This window comes from Stegodyphus dumicola, chromosome X2, assembly GCF_044657685.1.
Source record: "Stegodyphus dumicola isolate Sdum_Otavi_A_Nest chromosome X2, ASM4465768v1".
Classification (NCBI taxonomy): Eukaryota; Metazoa; Arthropoda; class Arachnida; order Araneae; family Eresidae; genus Stegodyphus; species Stegodyphus dumicola.
The window spans coordinates 181,973,237-181,995,371 of NC_140781.1; the positions used below are offsets into that span (position 1 = coordinate 181,973,237).

The 22,135-nt window shown below is 31.9% G+C and overlaps 1 protein-coding gene across 1 annotated transcript in view; it reads right to left on the reverse strand.

Moving 5' to 3' along the window:
• Nucleotides 1-22,135, reverse strand: part of LOC118181595 (nucleolar protein 4) — a 187,185-nt gene that overhangs the window by 50,860 nt on the left and 114,190 nt on the right. The window contains exon 3 of the mRNA XM_085810007.1: nucleotides 16,225-16,512. Within this exon, the coding sequence (XP_085666133.1) occupies nucleotides 16,225-16,512 (288 nt within the window). The remainder of the gene's footprint in view (nucleotides 1-16,224; nucleotides 16,513-22,135) is intronic.

Below are 22,135 nucleotides of genomic sequence, written 5' to 3' on the forward strand. Positions count from 1 at the left end.
TACATTAATTCATAATTAAAAATAACAATCGTAATAATTTTTATATTACATTAATTCATAATTAGTAATTCTGTTATTCATAATAAATTAATTGTTTGCTGCATATATTATGTTACATTTCTATTTTTATTAATGAAAGGAGTCTTTTGCAAAAAAGCTTGGAGGAACTAATAATAAAACCAATCATTTTTATTAGAATCTTCGCTTATAGCCTGAGTTATTTTTTAACTTTACTTTAAAGGGTGAAGAAACTTGTAACATATAAAAAGATAAAGTAGTACATCTTAAGTTAAATATTAAGAAATACTCTTTGAATTGCAAGTAAACTAGATGAATGAAAAAATCAGAAATCATCAGAAGAAACTGCAATGAAACTATTAGATGCTTAAGCTAATCCTATATTGTTTTTTACGAATAGGATATAATTGGTTTAATGAGGAAATTTATACATAGAAAATTTACTACACATTCTTTATAAGGGGATTAAGAAAAATCGTAAAATTTCTGTTTTAATGTAAAATCCTTTCTCAATTTATTATATCTTTAAATGTCAACAAACAAAGTAATTATTTTATGAAATAACATTTTAAGCCATGTTATGTGTAAAATGTAACAGAAATTTAATACCAGTTTCTTGCACTTAACCTGACGTTAGAGATCATGACAGAGGTTTTCTAAGAAGCATAGAAAATTGTTTGAGATAAATTACTTGGTTTCGAAATATGTTAAGAAACATAACATGGATCGATATTACTAGGGTTCAATTTTTTATTCTGAAAATTTCCAGAATTTGGTGTTTAAATCTCCATTTCATTAAAGTCTGAAATTAATTAAAAATAAGCATTTATTAGATCAGGATATAATTGTACGTATTAAGGGGAAATATTCGAATTAAATGCCTTGATACTAAAGCCAATTTATTATCTGATTTTAGAATTCAGAGGTGGTTGCAAATGAGAGAACTCTGAAATAAATTTTCGCATTATCTTTAGTTTTCTTTCAATTGTAAGGTTTTTCTTTTTTACATTTTATATCTGAAACTTTATGCAGTAATCGGTGTTTTGTTTTAATACCGTAGCAATCCTTCTGCTGTCATTCAATTGTACTTTATACCTAGTTTGCTATCTAGTGTTAAAAATTTAATCTGAGAAAACAAATAATGGTGAAATTTGAAAAAAGGTGTTTGTATTTAAGGAAGTTCTCATAGGAAATGTCATTGCCTTAAATGGAATAAATACGTTCATAGAATGCATAACAAAATTTGCAGCTTTCAAAGCACCCCAACATACTGAAAACTTCCGAGTCATTAAAATACCGCAACAAAAATTCAAGTGTAGTTTCTTATTTTAAATGTGATTGCACAAACCTTTTAAAGTTCTCCATTGGCTTCATAGATCTGGCTAATTTCTAGATGTACCTGAGAAAGTGATACTACCTACCGAAGACGTCCATTATTCTCAGTTCTGTTACATTAGATTAAATTGTAACTTTATTATTGTTACTGGTTAATTAAGACTGTTCCTTACCTGTAACACATAACTGTAACTGCGGAAAGAATTAATTTTCTTTTGAGAAAGCCACACATTTTATAAATTTAATATTAGACTTTAGTTTAAAATGATTGATGTAAATCCTCTACGTATTCAAAAACAGATATTGTCAGCTGTGAGACTTAATGTATTGTTAACCTGCGGGCTAGCTGACTTTCTCCATTTCTTGCATCGAAGACAGATTAACACTCTCTACAACGGTGTCCGAACGGGCGATAATTCATCACTCTCTAAATTTATTCGAGTGAGTATGTGTCTTCTTCTCAGATGCTCTTTATATGAGGAAAAAGGCAAAGAACAATCGCAGCCCCTTGTGTGTGCTTTCGTAACTCAAGTGGCTAGACACAGCTGGCAACTAGAAGCTGGCAATTTTGAAAAGCCGTTTTCGAATCACAACAAGAATACAATTGGTTATTCTTGTTTCTTGCTGCAGGTAAGTCTAATATTCTCTAGAGAGCTAATTAAAGTAGTATTATCTCTAGAAAGCTAATTAAAGTAGTATATAACACATCCATAAGAAGTTACTAATGTCCATGGATACGTTTCGGTTGAGGATCCTACACATATCGGAAAATATGAATGGACAAAAAGTAAAGTTCAGAAGGAAAAGAAATATCAATAAAGGCATAACGATGTTGACGAAACCAACTTAAGACATGAAGCAATATAAAACTGTATCAAGCTGTGGACTTCTACTCTTAAATTGGAAATAAAAAGCTAATACGCTAACTGTCGTTTAATATCCTAATTCTTATCCTCTCCTATTAGTATCGTTGGCAATCCACTAATCGTGTTTAGAAGAAACATATGCAAATTAGGCAAAAGCAGCTTAGATTGGTGTAGATTTTGTATAAAACTGTATATGTAGATTTTGAGAGAGACTGACATAAGTCTTCCTTTCTCCGAAGGCAAGAGGACTGATGCCTACAAAACCTAAAATTTCATATAAAATATACGTTTATTTGATGTTCAGTTTTGCCTAATTTTACGTTGTATCATTACACCATATCAATATAGAGATGCGTTGTTCTGTTATAATGAACGGTTTTGACTATTTCCTTTGAAAAATATGCAAATGAGATCTTACATTAGATTTTTATAAAAGGGCTAGTCACTTCAACATTGATATCCTACATCAGATACTGAGAGAGAAAAAACACGACAGTTTGCTTCTAAACTGCAGTTTATGAGAACGTTAAGTATTAGTTTTACTACATTTCTTAAATTCAGTTTTATCAGTCGATGATTTATTGAATAAATGAAAGCTGAAAACATCAACTGATTAATTGTCAGTTTCACAGTGAGAATTATTACTTGATCACTAGAATTAGTTTTTAATAGACAGATTGACGCAATTTATTGACTGTCACTGGTTCGAATTTACACTTGTTTTGCATAATATTGATAAAACTTTTAATACGTAATGTTTGCCATACTTTTCTAACATGATACTGATAACATAAAATTTCAGAATAGGTATGTGAAAAACTAAATTTTGAAACAAGATTCAAAAACTTCTTTCAGAAATTTTCATTCAAATATCAATTCAAAGAATATACACTTCTCTGAATCAATAGGGTTGCACATGATCAGCTAATGCTACTGAAGTCCTCTAACCCTAACAGGCATGAAGAGAATTATCGCTGTCTCTGAGAAAAAAGTCTTAGGTTATAAAAATTATTATTATATATATTTCTGAACGGAAACTGGAACAGAAGGCATGCTCTGGTGTTATAGTAACCACAACTCGTGGTCATACGAATAAACAGAACAGTCAAATTTAAATTAAACTTTGAACATTAGTCAAAGAGTGGACAACTAAATAAAAAGCTAGCTCAAAAACTTTACTGAAGCGTCAGATTAAAATTGTCGGCAGCTAGAGATAGCTTATAAGGTATTTCTCCCGCTTTCCTTGAGTGCCTTCGTGGTTCTGCACGCTGGGCCGGTATTCCAGAGGTGCATGGTTCGATTCCCGGCGAAGGCGATTGCCCATTTTTCATCTGCTTCCAAAAAAGTCCTAATGTCTCTACAATGGCGCCCGAACTAAAAGGGTGTAGGATGAAGATTCTCCACACCCAGGATTTGGCGATTGGGTCCCCTAAAAACCCCAGTCGCCCTTTAAAAGGGAGTATATAAGGTATTTCTCCCGTTTTCCTAGCGTGCCTTCGTGGTGTAGTGGTTCTGCACGCTGGGCCGGTATTCCAGAGGTCCGTGGTTCGATTCCCGGCGAAACCGATTGCTCATTTTTCATCTTGTCTGCTTCCAAAAAATACCTAATGTCTCTACGAGCTAAGCCGAATGATTACTACTGATATTACAGCTGGCAGGAATTAACCACGTAGCCCGCACACGATTCCAGAAGCAATCTCTGTCTCAAATACAAGACCCTCAGCTTAAATAGTCACAACAAATTCGTATTCTGGTGAGGAACACTCAAAGGAGATGTTATAGTAAAGACTAAAATCATAATAACTGGTTAATTAACTAAATACTTTATATATCTTTCTAAAAGAAGATACTATATTTTCTTCGAAGAGATTCTGATATATTTCTTAGAAGAATTTACAATATTAAAAAAATGCACTTCTTAGAACATCTAAGTATGCATTTTTTGTTTCGAATCTGTCAACTGATTTACAACTTCTTCGATTTTAAGATTCAATTCGAGCATCGTCGATGGCATTCATAAACAGCAATTGCTTTTCTTGGCAGATATTCATATGTAAGCACACAGTACAGTATTTTGAAATTCAGAAACCCTCTCATAACAATCCTCTTCCTGTAGATGAAAATGGAAAGTCGGTTAAAGAACATTCACAAATCTTGGTTTTGTTAATTATAACTAACAAACGTTGGTGTTGTTAATTATAACATTATTTGCTTAGATGTACATTCTCTAACATGATCAAAGCTCCAAGGCACCCTCCAAAATGTTTAAATTTTGTATCAAATTAAAATATTTTATGAATTAAATAAATATATAAAGAGATAAATTTCAGTTTCTTACAATATGATCAAATTTCGTTCAATCAAAATCAGTATTTAAATCATTTTTCGACCTTCTCCAGTGTAGCATATTTTACCATAAAGGCTTAATTCAAGGAGGTTATTTATACCATTTTTCTATTTCATTTTTGTAGAAATTTTAATGTATTAAAAATCAGTCTTTAAATACCGTCCATGGCAGGCAAAGATATTTTAACATCCACTTATTGTTTTATTGCTTTTATTGTTTTATTGCCACTCTGCTTTTGACCACCGAATTATCAAATCATTTAAATATTAGTATCAGCTTTGTGCAACGACTACTGTGACGCCTCATTTTAATTCAATGCAATAAATGTTAACATCAGCACACATTTCAAAAAACGGAGAACAATTTCAAAACTAAGCTCACAAGCTGAAAGAAATTTCTGAAATGCATGTGCATGGTTTTAAAGAAGAAGAAACTCGAAGAAGGAAGAAAGTGGAAAAATCCATGCAGTTCTCTTAGATGCAGCTTTAAATTATGTAAAAATGCTTTAAAAATTAGATCGTTATCTAGTAAATAATAAGATGACTAACTATTATTATAAATGAACTATGAACAGAACTGTGAACTAATGAACAGAACTATTATTACAAACACGCTTCTTTATGAAAAGCTATTTTATCTTCCGCCCGTTCAGTTAATGAATAATATTTTTTCCCTAAATTCAAATAAAGGGAGTTTAACTAAGAGAATTTTTTCCCTTCTATCAAAATGATATTGTCATGTCATCCCTTCTTCACAAACTATAAATTAACCCAATTTCTTACTGGCCATGGAAATTTCAAAAATTATTTGAACAGATTTAAGTTGAGCCCCGAGTCTGACTGTTATTGTAGCCTCGGTGGTGAGGAGAATGTTAAACAAGTGCTTCTTCTATGTCCTAAATATGAGAGCGAAAGAAAAGTCTTGAAACTGGGACTGAAAAATTTTAATATCAACTGGCCTCCAGAATTTTACCAATTTATTTCCGAGAGAGGTGCTTTTAACACTTTTTGTTAAAGTTTTACAATGAATTGCAAAACTTTGTAATCATCCTTAATTTTATTTCACTTTCTTCTGTTTATTTTTCATTGTTTCATACTTACTTCTGTAAGCCTTATGTGATACTATGTGGTACATGGGGAACTTATTGTGTTTCTTTAATAAAAAAAATAAATAAAAAAAAAAAAGAATGGAAATTCAAAGCTTGCAAATAATACGTCATTCACCCTGCAAAGAAAAAGTGTCGATCAAGGCGTTTTTTAAAGTTAGAACGCCCTAAAGTGTTTTTCTGTCTTAAGTTATTTTATCTACTCAAGTAAGTAATAGTAAAGTGTCTACTTAAGATAATGAGTTTAAGACGTAAGAGATTTTTACTCTATGAAAAAATTTGTTCTTTCTTATGAAAGCTATTCTTACCCTGACAAGCGTTTTGAGTTAAGTATGCTTTAAATTGCACAGTTTATGATTTTAGTAGAGTTTCATTGGGCGAAAGATGATTAAGTTACTAAAAATATGGGGTAGAAATAGCGTTTTAAGTAAAAAGCCAAAAAGACTATGACAAATCAATATGCCTCCTAAAGAACTAAATTTAGCTTTTTTCACACTCGCCATGAATTTAGCTAGTAGATAATGTTTGGTAATGGCAGTAAAGTAAAATTAATACATAAAAACCAAAATTAAAGCGTTAGAAGTACATATTTATTTACGAATCTTGAAAGAACAGAATAAATAAAATGTATTTAAAATCCGAGCATTAAGATTATATTTTCGGTAGTATTTCTCCTTATGGCATTTATAAACACTGTATATAGATATGTAAGAATTCAAAAAAGATGAAAAAGTGCGCGTTATCGGTATTTAGATCGACCATGATAAAATAAACTGTGTCCTAGGAAACGAAAATATAGTATAGTAGATTTGCGATGATAATGTATTACAATATAAAAACAGTTCAACATATTACAAAGCAGAGAAATAAAAATATCATAGTAATAATTAAAGATCGGTCATTGAAAAAAGTTGCTGTTCTTGTGATTGATCTCACTTTCTGACAACATCAGATCAAGTCGACGATTTTTAATCATGACCAGAATGCATGGGTTGCCCATGGCGTTGGCTTTAGGCCTTGACCACTTTATAGGTGTAAGTACGAATTTCCCAGCTCTGTCCCGTATTTAAGGAGAATACCCCGGGGAATGGATTTGAAGATATTCCCATCCACTACATAACGTTTCCCATCCACTGTTCCCCACTAGAATGAGTTTTTAGTATAGCGTCTTATGCAAAGGAGTTGTGTGTGTGTGTGTGTGTATTTAATTATGGAAAAGCACACTAGGGCTATCTGCTTAAGGGGAGGGATGCCTTCGTGGAGGACTTTCTAAGGGAAACTGGCTCGTATACACGTTACACATGGGGAAAACCACGAAAACGCCCATGCAGCCAGCCCGCTCGCGGGATTCGAACCTCAGACCGAACTACCAGTGTTCAGCGACTTTACCGCTCGGCCGCTGGTGGGCCCACAAAGAAGTTAGAAGGGGTATTTAAGGAAGGCTCAACTTACTTCGAGAGAGAGTGCTTAGGAGTCCTTAGTGGTGTGTGTTTGCGTTCTTAAATCTACTCGGCCTGTACTGGGGTAAAGTGCAGAATCGCCCACTTATTTGTTTGGCGCTTTTTACAAGAGTAAGAGGAATTGGATTTTTGTCAATTTTCTTTGGCTTTTAAGTGAAAATAGGTCGATGGATAAAGTCAAGGGAGTGCGCAATGCCATTTTTGCGCAATTCTGGGACTTTATTTAAGTGAAAATAGGTCGATGTGTACATGGATACCGAGTTTGTGCAATTCTTAAAAACGCGCCAAGCAATGGGTGATTCTGCACTTTCCCCCTGTATTGTACGTGCCTGTTGGTAATCACCAGCTAGGTTAAATTAAGGGCCAACTACGCTAGACATTTGTGTCTAGGTTCGGTTAAGTCTGTTTAGTTTAGTATTACATTAGTTTCTTATTTTCTTATCTTGAGTTAAAAGCCCGAGTGGAGGCTTTCATGTAAGCCCGAGAAGGGGCCATCTGTTATTATTTCTTTGAGTGAATAAAAGGGTAGTTTAACCCTTCTCTAGACTCTGTTGTAAATATTCGAACTCAGCGATAAGTCGCTACTTAGTTCACTAGGTTCCTCTACATTTTAACATAGACAAAACACTCATTGAGGCACATTATAACTTTTAACTTTTGTTACTTAATTTTTATTAAACAAATCATTTTGATATGCAAAAGTGTCAGAATTCCTAATTTCTATAGTGTGGGCAATTTACTCTTAGTATGATTATTATCCCGATAAATGCAGGCAGTTAATGGCTTAAGCTTTCATACTGTTTTTAACTAATAATAGTTTTTTCACACTCACAAATTTATGGCATATAAAATCATTATTCATTATCATCATGTAGTAATAATGATACGTACGAAATAATGACATTTGAAATAAACTGAATTGAAGGGAAAATGTAGAAGCAAAGAGAGGATTATTTCATTAAACGGTTGATTGACAATTATTTCATTAGACAGTTGATACATACTTCTTTTATGGGGACAGATAGATAAATATTCCACTACCTCACATAAAAGGCTAGCGTAAGAAGCAACAAAGCACTAAAATACAGTTCTATAATAGCCTGTTCACTGTCTACTAAGTTATACACATTCTAGTTGTTTTAGAATCATAAAACACGTTTCGTTAAAAAGAAACAGCTCTTCTTTCATTAAGCGTGGATTTGAAAAGAAAAAAAATAATGCAATAATTATGATATAAATACTTAAATTTTCAAAAGTTTTGGGTATTTATGATGTATTATTTTCATAAATGCCACGTAGAATTTTTCTTGCATTTTTTTATGTGTAAAACGTGTTTCTAGATACTTTCCCAAGGCTTTTACCAAATTATTATTTAACCTTTCTGTGCATTTACGTTTTTCCTTTTCAAAGTTACAAAAATTAAATTCCATTTAAGTCAGATTTTAAATTGATAGAAATCTAAAATATAATCCCTTTAACAGAAACTAAAACGTAAGTCCAAACGATTTTATTTAACATGATACCCTATCGATTTAGATAAAATTCCAGTCTGCCAACGATGAAACATGAAGCCGGGTAGTGGATTTGACACATTCGAAAAGCTCTCTACAGCTGTGAAGCAAGTACTAAAATTGCTTTTCAGCCTACGCCCATAAAAAAGGTAGCGTCTCCGAAATATCGCTTCACTTCATCACAAAGTAGCTAAGGTGTATTAGGAAAGAACTATAGCACTTGTTACCATGGTTACGAAAGCGAACAGGATTGGTACCTGTTGCTGGTTGATGACGTCATTACGAAAGTAATTCATTAATTTTATCGGGTTCGATTAAAGAAGTCTTTCCTCCAAAATAATAACAAAGAAAGATTATCTCGCAGTGAAACATTACGCTAGATTCTATTTATAAACATTGGCGTAATTTTATTTGAAGAATAAAACATAATTATGTTTACATAATTATGTTTTATATATATACATTGTATTATATATATATACATAATTATGTTTTTATTAACTTTTATTTGTAGCTTACTATACGCGTTTCGGACAAGAGTGAAAATTATTTATATCAAATTTTATTTCATTGAAGTTTTAAAAAGATTAAAATAAAATAAGAATTACCTCGCATGATGACAAGATAGGTCTTTATAGGAAAATACGCTTTGTGATAATCGTTTTATCTACTGTTTGTGAATTGATCTGACAAAATACGATTTATTTACAACGTATTGTGTCAGACAACGTTGAATTTTACGATAATTTTTCTGGACTAAAAATTTAATTGGCTGAATTTCTAAAAAGGCTACGTGAACAAACGATGGAGAATTTTCAGTTTTTCTTCAAAAATACGTTAGAAAAAAAATGGAGTTTCTAAAATAAATTAAAATTAGCTCTCTAGAGATACATTAGAGAAAATATTTGCAAAAATGTGTATAGAGTTTATATTGAGATATCTTATTTTTAAAATAACATATTGAATACAGATTTTTAAAATAACGTATGAATATTGAATTTGCAGAGTTTATATTGAGATATTTTATTTTTTAAAAAGTAAAATACCTCAACATAAACTCTGCAGATATTAGGAAAAAATATCAAATTAAAGTAACTATTTAAATTCTGTTCTCAAATTTTATCAAAATTTGATTTTAAAGAGGGTTTCTTATGATTAATAGTTATGGAATAATTTAAATATCTCAATGGAAGAAACTTTGCTGCTGCAGTAATTGTCCACTGTATAAGACATATTAATAAATTTCTTTTATTTACAGCTTTAGAAATAAGCAAAACTGTCTAAATAAAAAGAATTATTCTCAAAACTAAAAATTATTGTAACACTGAAAATTTATTGGCAATAACCATAAGAACTGTCAATTTTAGTAAATTAGTATTATGCTGTCCTATATTAATTAACCTTCAAACATCTTAACTAAGCTTCATGTTAGACATTTAAAGTTGATCCTTCATTCTCTGTTCAGTCTAGTCTTTTTTCATATTTTTTATTTCAAGGCAGTCAATTTTCCAGTTAATGGATAATGTGTATTTTAAGGATTTCCATTAGCCCACTACCTGACTTCCATACAGGCTAGTCTGTATAAATTATTCAGTTGCAGTTTGTATTACAATAAATTATATGTTATTCTTTTTTGATACTACCAGATTAAATCATCCTGACATTATCGCAAGGTTTTATGTATCGAAATTTCAGTAGAAAAGAGACGCACATTGTGTCAAATTTCTTGCAGTTACATGAGACCTATTTTTCACTGCGATATATAAAATAACACATCAATGGATTAAAAAAAACATTTCTTTCTCTGTGTGTGCATAAGAATACATTGCAGAACATTTGTTACTGATAAACAGAAAATTCGCCTTTACATTCAACACACTTCTAGCTTCTTCAATGAAGCTAATACCAATGTAACTTTAAACTTACCTATTTAGTGAAACTCAGGGTTGCGTATATTTGTCGTATTGCACAAAACAGTAAGAATAATAGTTCCTTAAAGCTGCATTGCGTTGTACTGCTCTTTCCTTGTTAGGTGCCTTCGTGATATTTAGAAGCACTTCGACTTGGCTATCGGAAGGTCTCGAGTTCGAACCCGTGCTATGCTATAGCTGATTTTCTCTGTTACCCGGTTTCTAAAAATTCTAAATATCTGTACAGTGGTGCTCGATTAAAATGTCATGGACGATTATCCGTCACCATCTGGGCTTGGAGGCTAGGTTCCCCGCTCCCTGCGTCGTTCTTTAAGTGGGGAAAAATGTAAGGGATTTTTATCCTTTCTCACCGCGTTTCTTTGGGTTGCAATTGGAAGAACGACCAGCTGACAATCAGGAGGACCAAAGTTCGAGTTCCGCCGAAGACACTTTTGAATTTTCTTGTTTCCTGCTCTGATAAATACCTTATTGCTCTACATTGTGACAAATGAGCAGTATTTTTGGCAGAGATGAGACTCTTATGAGCAGAGCCATGCCTGTAAAATCACGTGCTTCCATCTGTCTACAGACTCTGATTATAAACTGTTGGAAGGATACAGTAGTTGCTTTTACTTTATGCAACAACAATTTATATAACTGAATGGGCAGTGAAGTTGAGCATGTTACTGTGAAACTGTGGCTACCATTTTTGTATAACATAGTGAGATAATACCACATTTCCGATTGAAAATAATCATATCTAAGTTAAGCAATATTTTAAATAAAAATTCTGGGATTACGTTTTATGCAAACCGCTTTCTGACAAAAGGATAACAATAACAATTTTGGAATCTTTATACTACCTAACTAATTTGGAAGGGAGAAAGTGTCACTGTATCTCTTACAATTTCTTAAACTGTGGGGTCAATAGCAACTTAAACAATCAGGGTTTCTTAAACTGTGGGTCGCGACCCCCATGAGGATGGCGTGACCTGCTGGAGGGGGCCGCCAAAAATTGTAGCAGTATTGATATTTCTTTAACTTATTATAATAATTCTACAATCACCAAATATTTTTACACTATCTGAAAATAGATAAAGATAAGACAATACAAACAAAGAAAAAAACGAAAACGTTTCGACGCATTTCTTTTTATAAAATAAACGTTCATTTTCCTTGCTTTGCACGTGATGCTGTCATTTCGCCTATTACTTATTTAAAATTTTCGCATTGTTCTATGTCTTAAAATTAGAAATTTAAGTTAATGACCTAAAACTGCAATAGTATATTACAGTACAAGTGAAAAAATTCACAGTTTCAGACACACGTGTGTCGGATTTGTGCAATGCTTATGGTATCCCACAAAATTTTTGTAAATATTATGGGGCTCTGGGGGGGGTCGCGAAAAAATCTCAGTTATAAAAAGGAGTCGTGACTGAAAAAAGCTTAAAAAACCCTGCCCTAGACCATGAGTCGTAAAATGTTTATTTAATTTTTTGTATTAAATCTTTTTCTTACTCAGCTTCTCAGACTTGGTTTTTCCGGATTTTTAACTTTTAATATAGAATTTTTAAATAATAATGTTTTAATTTTTAATTGTTCATAAAGATTTTAAAATTTAACTCTGAAATTTCTTTCTAATTCTGCTGCTTGCTTCAGTAGACAAACTGCTAGTGCTCGTCATTTTTTGGTTAGATCGGACAGGCTCGATTATACGGTAATTGGGCTAGATTACTCTATCCAGGAGGATCAAGACGTTTTTTCAAAGAAACTATTATTGTTTTATTGGTATTCTATACAAGTGAGTTAAGATACAACAGCAGGTTTATGCCTTCTAAGACTGTGTTAACGCTAATGAAAATTTTTAGAAGTTGTGATATTGCTGTAGAAAAGACAGGAAAAGCTTAATATAGAGCTAAAGATATAATCTGAAGTTTTGTGGTATAACTCAAGGAACAACAAGCGTACTTTCATGTTGATCGCACAGTTTTTTTTCTCTATTTTGTCTTTTCCTTAGTTTTGGCTTAGCCTATTTTGCTTTCTTTAGTTTCTAGTTTTAATTTACCTTTTCTATTTTCATTTGTGTACTTGTACCCTATGAAGATACTTTTTTATGATGCTGTAAAAGTGGTAGTCGGATCTTGGTTTCTATTCGATTGTAGTGCGTTGCTCTGTTTTTTGTTAAGTTATATCAAGATGCAATTTCTTATACGACAACGTTTTCATAAGGAATTGTGAGTAATAAGAATGACCTTTCATGCATATCACATGCTTTAACATAAAACTGATAAAATCTTTGTACTCTATTATGCAAACAGTTATTTTTCTATTGAAGAAATGAGGCCCGGAGATCTTTCTATTTCAGGTTCTTTTTAACTTTTGGGTTATTCTACATATGCATAATATACACATGCATTTAAAAAGAACGACGAATAGAAATATGTATGATAAACAACCGTAAAATATACTAACAAATTTGGAAAGTAAAAGCAATAAGAAATTCCAAATTGCATTAAAAACATGCCCTTATTATATAATTTGAGGATTAGAAAAATAAAATCGTTGACTTTCTCTCATGAAGAGCAACAGCATGGTACAAAAGAGATATATTTTCAGTATTATTATAAGGAATGAATAAAACAACTTGGACTTCTCGAATATGCGCCGAGTGTTCTAACCGTTACACCTCGAAAGCATGCAGAAAGGAGGGTGGAATACCTTATACCCCTTTTAAAGGGTGATTAGGGATTAGGGGGGACTAAATCGCCAAATCCTGGTGGTGAAGAATCATCATCCACCACCCTTTAGCTATGGAGCCACTAAAGAAGCTTTAGGTATTTTATGTCGGACAGAGGAAAAATTAGCAATGCCTCGCCGGGACTCGAGTCTGGTCTCCTTGAATACTCGCCGAGTGTGCTACTGTTACACCACGAAGGCATGCAGAAAAGAGGGAGAAAATACCTTATAAAAGTAACAAGAATATAAAAAGAAATAATTAAACAAACAGTGCGCAGTTATAATCCAATTTAAACAGTTACCATTGGTAAAGAGAAAAATAAATCACCTAAACAACTTGTATCTATGAAAAATGGAAATAAATAAATAAATGTACGAACAGTTAGATGCTGGAACATAATTACAGTCAAAAGTTACAGTAAATAAAATCAAGGATAGAGATTAACTGATTTATGCTATCTTCATCAAGAGAGCAGGAATAGAAAGTATACAGTTAAAGCGTTATCCTCTTTGTGATCAATGTAATGAATAACTGAAATCAACTAGCAGTTAAATATAATTTAAATTTTGTAAATGATAAAAAACAAAATAATTATTTGCTTTGTTTTGTTTGCTTGTCTCCTACGCGGAATTTTATCACAAATTATGGGCATTATGGGCTGGCTTGTTAGTTTATTTTTCTTTCAATAGTGGTATTAGTTCAAATTGAATCGCAACCGTATCTTGGTTATCGATTTATTTATTTTTACTATATTATTTTTATTCCTTAGTTTATTTTTCTCTATAAAAATTACGATGTATATTTTTTTTCTTATTATGATTTGCTGTCCATGGTAAAGAGTCAAATATTTAATTCATATATATGTGCGAGTACAGGGTGATTCAAAAGCTGCTTATCTTTAATAAAAAATTCCCATTGAGTTTTCGACATAAATTAATGGAATTTCTTTTATAAATTTATTTCTTATGTGAAAATAAAAATTAAAAAAAAAATTAAAAAAAACTCTGAAAGCTTGCAGATATTATATTACGCCCAAAAGGGCATTTTTTAACGTTTTGTATGTTATCTTTATTTATTAAATATCTGCGTTTCGCACTTAAACCATAAAATTCAGTTCAACAGCAATATTAGAAAATATTTTTAAATTGAGCATATCTTTAGAATTTCCGGTACACAGTCTCACGAGTTGAAGATAAAAATGTTTTTTTTTTTTTTTTTTTTTTTTTTTTTCCTTACAGTGTTGCTATTTCTCGCTTTGAAATCGCTGAGTTTCTTAATAAAAAAACTCATAAATGCTTTACAAAATATGAAATAAATAATAAAACAAATTCCAAATGCCCATATTCGGGTGGAGACGTACGTTATTCAAAATTTGATATCTCTAGGTACCTTTTTTTATCACAGTGCGAGAAACATATACATTTATGCAATTTCTTCATTATTTAATTTCTTTAAATATAACACACCGCGATAGTGTTTGGTGGCAACAATTTGAGAAGTGAAACAAACGGACATATAAAATTTTCAACGCAAAATTGCTAAACGAAATTAATAGCGCTCCTGGGTTAACGCCCTTTGGGAAAATTATATTCTTTAATAAATTTTCGTTTTATTTAATAATAACTTATAATGTCTAGTTCACTTTGATCAAGAAAATCTGTTGCATTTGTTAATGTATTAAGAAAGATTTTTTGATATAATGTATTGATATCTACAGAGATTATACTAATAATTTTAGCGTGGGATGTATTATAAAATTCACAGCTGTTATCTCTTTAGCATTCATATATCCTTTCATTTTATTTGTATTTCGAGTTACACAAAAATGTCCTTAACTTTAATGTGTTAATTCTGTACAGAACGAATGGAGACATATTAAAAGTGAATGATCTTCTTCGATTTCAAAAATATTTGATTGTATCACCAAACTGAAGTTTCTAATTTTATCATAAGTATTTTAGAAGTATATTGATAGACATAAAATCGAAAATAATGAATATAGTATATGGCAGCGAAACAGTTTCTGGAACAAATAAAAGCATGGAAATATTATTTCTAAAGTGAAATAATTTCAGTCAGTTGGGAATGCTTTCTTTTCTCTGTATACGATTTTATTCCCGAGTCCTTAGTTTACAGAATATTTTAGAGATTTGTGTAAAATATTTGTTCCCTCATTATATTCTAAAATAAAAAAAATCTGAAGTGTTATGTGAAGTTTAATAATGACGACATTTAACGCAATTTTGGAAATTTTAAATGTCATCCGGTATCATCATTTAAATGGGTAGAAAAATGAACATCCAAAAAAGAGCAGACAAGCAAACAAATTTACTAAACACTTATCTTTAAATTAGTTATTCATTTGAATTCTAAAAGCGATAAGAGATCTTGAAAACTGGTTGGACCTTTATATTACCAAGCAAATCAATGACTAGAGATTATGAAAAACTGTGTAAGTCTATTGTTACAGATTAAGCAAAAAGTATCACAAAAGATAAACAAAGAGAACAAAATTTCGTCCATGGAATTAAAACGCAGTTTTTCGGGATTAAAAAGCTTATTGAAACAAAGTAAAAAGAAAGACTTCTCACTTGATTTGAAGCAAAAATCCACTTAATGTTATGATTAATGTACTCTCTTTCAGTCCTAATTGAAGGGGATTTGTTCGGTCTAACCAAGTAGGGAGAAATCGATGTCTACATAGTATCAGTTTTTAGTTACTTTGTTATCGAGCTTTAATATTTAGAGCTTTTTAATCGTTTACATGTATGTTCCCCCCTTTGTGTTCAAAATGTGTTAGCCAACAGGCGAGCGCTACCTATGCAACGTAACAACCGCAGAGACTGAATGACTGCATTAGCAAATGGATTACACCGAGACAAAAACCAAATTTAATTTCGTTAGTAATATATAGTCAAATTAGAGAATCACTTACTTCTCTGTCGGGGTTAAGGGCATCTTCTTCTGAGTAACCTAGACTTCGCATGTGCTTGAGGTAGGTGGTGGTGATCGGGAGACTGTAGTCAATGTGTAAAGAGTCAGTCTCGTCCCAGGCGGTTGTGTCGAGCGAGCTGATGCTCTCGTCGAGCTGCTGGCCGTTGTCATGGTTACCCGTCGGTGTCTTCTGGTCCGCCCCGAGATGCATCCGTTTCTGGCAGTCGGTGCATGACATCAAGAAGTGGGTCACAGCCTCCCGAGGCAAGAAGGAGTACATCTCGGCTATCTGGGAGAAAAATTTAACAATGTTTCAAAAATCGGACATAAGACTTCCTGTTGCACTTTTCTTTAATAAATTAACGCGCCTCCTAAGATGAATAAATAATGCAGCAAGTGTCATTTTCAAGCTTAGTGAAGGAAAATTGATGTGATAAGATAAATGTAATTCAGGAATTAATATCAAATGCATGTTTGAAATGGGGGAAAAAAGAGTACTCTATGCTTTCAGCACACCAAGGCATGCATGAAGAAACACAAAACGGTATTGTTTTTTAAATTTAAGAACAGTTGTTTAAAAAAATAAAGAATTATAACATTATTAAAAAGCAGTAAAACGCAGCATTAAAAATTATTCTTTAGTGGTAAAACTAAATTAACAAAACTAAATTACTTATGTAATCCAAGGGCACTGAAGCATGAGTTTGCTACATTCAAAAAAAAAAAAAAAAAAAAAAAAAAAAAAAAAAAAAGATAAATGTAAAAGAAATGCTTTAATATTTTCACATTACCAAAATTATGATTGATTTCATAAATATATTATTTAGTACTTTTAATAATTTGAATGCAATATCAGATGCCCATTGTAGCGTAAGGTAGCTCCAGTATCACTGAAGATACCAACTGAAAAGTCCTCCAATAACAGAAAATATTCCTCACTTTGCATGCCAAAGATAGATAAATTGAGAAATTCTGGAGGCAAAATTGCTCTAAAAACATGAGAAACGCTGATTTTTTTAATCCTAAAAGAAGTAAAATAACACAGATAACTCTGAAATTCTGAAGCAAAACCACTCCAGAATACAAATTGAAATTCTAAAGTACGATGATGAAAGTTATATTAAAATTATAATGAAAATAAAGAGGTCTTTTAACAAAGAATAAATTCTTAACTGTCCAACTCCTAAATGTCCCTTCTCTTTTTTATAGATTTATTATTTTCCTTGCGTAATTAAGGTACAATGTTATTTTGTAGGTTATGTAAACCACCTTTTATGTGACATTAAGTGTTGTAGATGGACACGTAACAATGCCATTATCGAAACTCTTGAAGTTCCGTCGTATATTCCAGCCGCTAATACACTAGCTCTCTCGCCCACGCTAAGAAGCCTTTACTGCATATTTTTATTTTCAGAGACACCTGTGTTGCCTAAAAAAGAGAGACTAGGAATAAATGAAAAGGAATCGGCGAAAAATGAGAACTGCAGTAAAATGAGTTTTTATTCATGGAATATTGGTAAACTTTTTACATCTAGATTATTTTTCTCTTTTGTTGTTAGATACTTTTCAACGTTTGTTTTTACTTCAGAATTCGCCAATACAGTCATTTAAATAATTCTAGTCAAAAGCAGTGCCGAAATATATTATCTAATTATGCAAAGAAACCAGGAATTGAACCAGGCCTGAAAGTGTCTTTTACTGGAGGATTTAAATGCATAATACCAATTAATAATAATACCAACAAATAATTTTAAATGAATAGTACCAATCATAGTATTTCATGTGAAGGAAATTATAAAAAAATACTAATCATATTAATTTCATGGTCACCAGCGGCCGAGCGGTAAAGACGCTGAACACTGGTAGTTCGGTCCGAGGTTCGAATCCCGCGAACGGGCTGGCTGCATGGGCGTTTTCGTGGTTTTTCCCATGTATAACGTGTATACGAGCCAGTTTCCCTTAGAAAGTCCTCCACGAAGGCATCCCTCCCTTTAGGCAGATAGCTCTCGTGTGCTTTGCCATAATTGAATAACCCCTAACCCTAACCCATATTAATTACATATATAAGGCCTTACCGAAAAAGCATAGAAAAGTGTTTTTAATTAAATGATGTTATTTTAAATAGTTGCAAAATACTAAAAGCCTTTCGCACTTTATGGGAACAATTTTGACAATTAATTTTTACGCACAAAGGGCGTATTTCTTACGGCGATTTGCTTCTATCGTATAGTCCGTTCATTGTTTTTGGATGCTATTTTCCTAAGGCTCGTTTTAACAAACCGAAAGGGTAAATGATCATAGAAGTGCCAGGTGATTCTACAAATGTTTATAATTAAACGGCATATAATTCATTCTTGTTTCCGCTTTTTTTTTTCATTTCTAAATAAATGGCAATTGACTTCACCATGTGACTAGAGGCTTTGTCCTTACGAAGCTGAACTTTATTTATGTCATTTCTATATAAAGCTGGAATCGCTTCTTCAAAATTTAGTTCTAAAATATTCATTCTGATGATAGTACAGTGAATTAATTAGCCTTACTTGAGACTTATTTTGAGTTTTAATTTACCGTTGAAACGGAATTCTGCAACTATCACGAATCCCGTTGGGAACTTTTCTGTACACTGCGTAAAAAAAAAAAAGAGTTAAATATCTCCCGTTCTATTGGGCCGATTGACAAAATTCAAATTGCGTTTTTCATGTCTCGAAAGCGCGACTTAAGATATATATTAGATTTATATATAGCATTGTTCTAACATGGTATTCTGACACAAAATCGTACTTTTTCTGAAATAACATACCAATTTTTTCCATATTTCGATTCTAAGACTCAAATTACGCCTAGATATTAAATTTTGTAAAATATGGTGCGAAATTGACAGAGAAGTTCAAAAACTTATCTTGGCGCAATTTTTTCAGTTTGCGCCAAGAATAATTCACTTGGCGAACTTTTTAATAAATAGCAAGCAATTTTCCTTTTCCTTCCATTGTGCCGGAGGGGTAAAAAACGTACCTCATCGTTCTAACTTTTTTTACATTGTGCATGAGCGGAAAAAAGTAACATCGTTCCTATTTTCAAATAATTTTAGCAAAGTGTCTAAAGCACGTTTGATGTTTTATCGCTTTCAACAAATGTGCCAAATTTCAAAACGCGCCAATATATAAATTAACGTAATATCTTCGGAAATTTTGAATGAAAAACTGTAATTTTTTGCAGGTATGCTTAGAAATACGTCTACTTTGAGATGATGGTTAAAAATATCATAGATTATAATTAAAAACATTTTTTGAAAAATTTATAAAAATTATTTAAAAATACAAATTTTAAAATTAAATCATAAAAAATGGCTGAATATTATTTGGAATGAATCTGAATTTCGAAATTTTAAAGGAAGAATGAAAAAACGTTTAATAAAAAACAGAGATTAATAAATATATACAAAACTCAATTAACACTGAGGAGCTAAAATTTTGGGAGCTAATTTTTTAAAAACTACTCGTGCGATTTTTACAAAACTTGGTAGTATGGCGTAATTTGAGTTGTATAATTTAAATATGGAAGAAAGAATAGTATGTTATTTCAGAAAAAATCCGATTTTGTGTCAAAATATCTACATTAGAGAAATATTATATATAAATCTAATACATATCCTAAGTCGTGCTTTCGAGACATGAAAAACGCCAGTTGAATTTCGTCAATCAGCCCAGTAGAACGAGATATATAGAACTGTCCCCCCTTTTTTATTTTGCGCAGTTTGCGCAGTTTTTTGCGAAGTTGGCTTCATCGACTGCGCAGTTAACGAAGCCATTTTATACCATCATTTTTGCCAGCTGAGCAACAGAAAATTTATCTTTTTCGTTACAATTAGTTAAGTACAAACATTCCTGATTGAATGTAAACACAAATTTCCATTTATCAGGAGCTAAATGGTTTTCATATAATTGTCCACAATTTCTTTTTCTTTCCGCAATACGCTTTGGCAAAAGACTGATGAACTTAAGGTTTAAATATCTTTTTTAACTTTTACATTATAGTTTTAGAAAACATTACCACTTCCTTTCCAATGGATCTTTTTGAGTGGGTGGGTTTTCTTTTAGAATCGGAAACTTCGCGTTTTTGATATTTGCCTGCGCTCAAACAAGTCTTAATATGTGTCTAGATTTGTGGCCACCTTTTCATTTTACTTCCAACTAGACACTTTTCCTCTTTCAAATTTAATATATTAAAAATATCTTTTCTTTGAAATGCAATAACCTCGATTTTTTAACCCTTGACAATCTGTTGATATGAAATTTTTTTCTTGGAAAATGCATTCACGTAACCTTCGAGCCATCTATCAATTTTAGGGGCCATTCTCAAAATAAATCTCGTATTCTGAATTACAATAAAAAAACAGTAGCAGACGATTCTATTAAAATGTCAGTTCTTTATCTCAAAATTCTGAAAAGAAAATGTAGACAGAAAATCGTTTCACGAAGAGCGAACGGGCTTTTGTAAGCTTCAGAAGAAGAAATATTAATCTTATGTCGCCCTTTGAAATTCCATTATAAAAGTGTACCATTAGATATATATTTTACTGTTTTGATTCTATAATGAAACTGAGTCACAAAAAATGATTTGAGAATAACTATAATAAATAAAAAATTAGCTGCTTGCGTTATTTATTTTAAAAAATTACATATATTATTTAAATTTATATTTATATTTAAAATTTATATTTTGGAATCCTTCTCTGTAAAAGCTATTAACAGTTGCATCATCACATTGTATTTCTCCCATAGCAAAGCACAAGGACCAACAGGCAATATGAAAATATGAAAATGAAATCTCATGTAATAGAGGAAGCTTGAAAGATGATAGGAAAAAGACATAAGTGTTACTGTTTTTATGTGCTTTTATATATACTATATATGGGTAAGTAATATCTATAACATTTTAAAATCAAATAATTTTTCTCAGAAATAAAGCTATCGGACTTTCCAACAATAATGTGAGCAATGGAACAGGTGCAAAGTTCAGCATTTTGGAATTTCTCGCAACCCCTAGATTTGGGAGCCTCCTTTCGTCCGCAATATTTGCTTGCTGCTGTAAATTTGAAAACTTAAGGTATCTGTGAAGTTTGGGACATTTAACATCAGCAGAGATAGTTTACTTCATCATATAATTGCAAATATCATGTGCAGACATAAGAGACCATGTTCCTCATCATAAAGTTGCCCATACACGTATGCGATTCCACAGCATAATACTAATGTGATTGGAGAATACATACTAAGAGCAACAATAATGCTTCTGCAACGAATAGGTAATGACTTCATTAGACTCACAGCTAGTGTGTAAAGTATATCATACACAGTAAAGTTTATAACCGACATTTGAGGTAGTGAAGAAAAGATGTGCTATGTTTAGAAATGGGATACGTGCTTCTTTAACTCCTTTCTTTGAACAACAGCAGTGAACTGTGAGTCCTATGTTACTCTCTTTCTGGAATTTTAATGCTGGTAGATTCGTGATTCTTTGTGTTCCACTGTATCATCTGTCTCAAAAACCGCAACAGTTTCTCGCAATTTGTTCAGGATCATCTTGTATTTTCGAGTGACTGCTGCTAAGAACTTTAGCCACTGCAATAGGGTAAACAACTCCTGCATAAAGCTCTGGTCAATGTAAATTGGAGCCGTATCGTCTGGTGGGTACTTTTGGATCACATCTGTCACTAATATTTATACTACAACTTAAGAATTAAAAGTTATATGGGCAGTGGGCATATTATTACACAGCAATATTGATTAGTGATTGAATACGCCCTTTCTCAGTATCACATTTCTCAAGGGACGGTTACAGCCATATGACATACATGCTATCTTCGAGGAATGCGCCTTGTCATATAACGACCATGCAAATCATAGATAAAC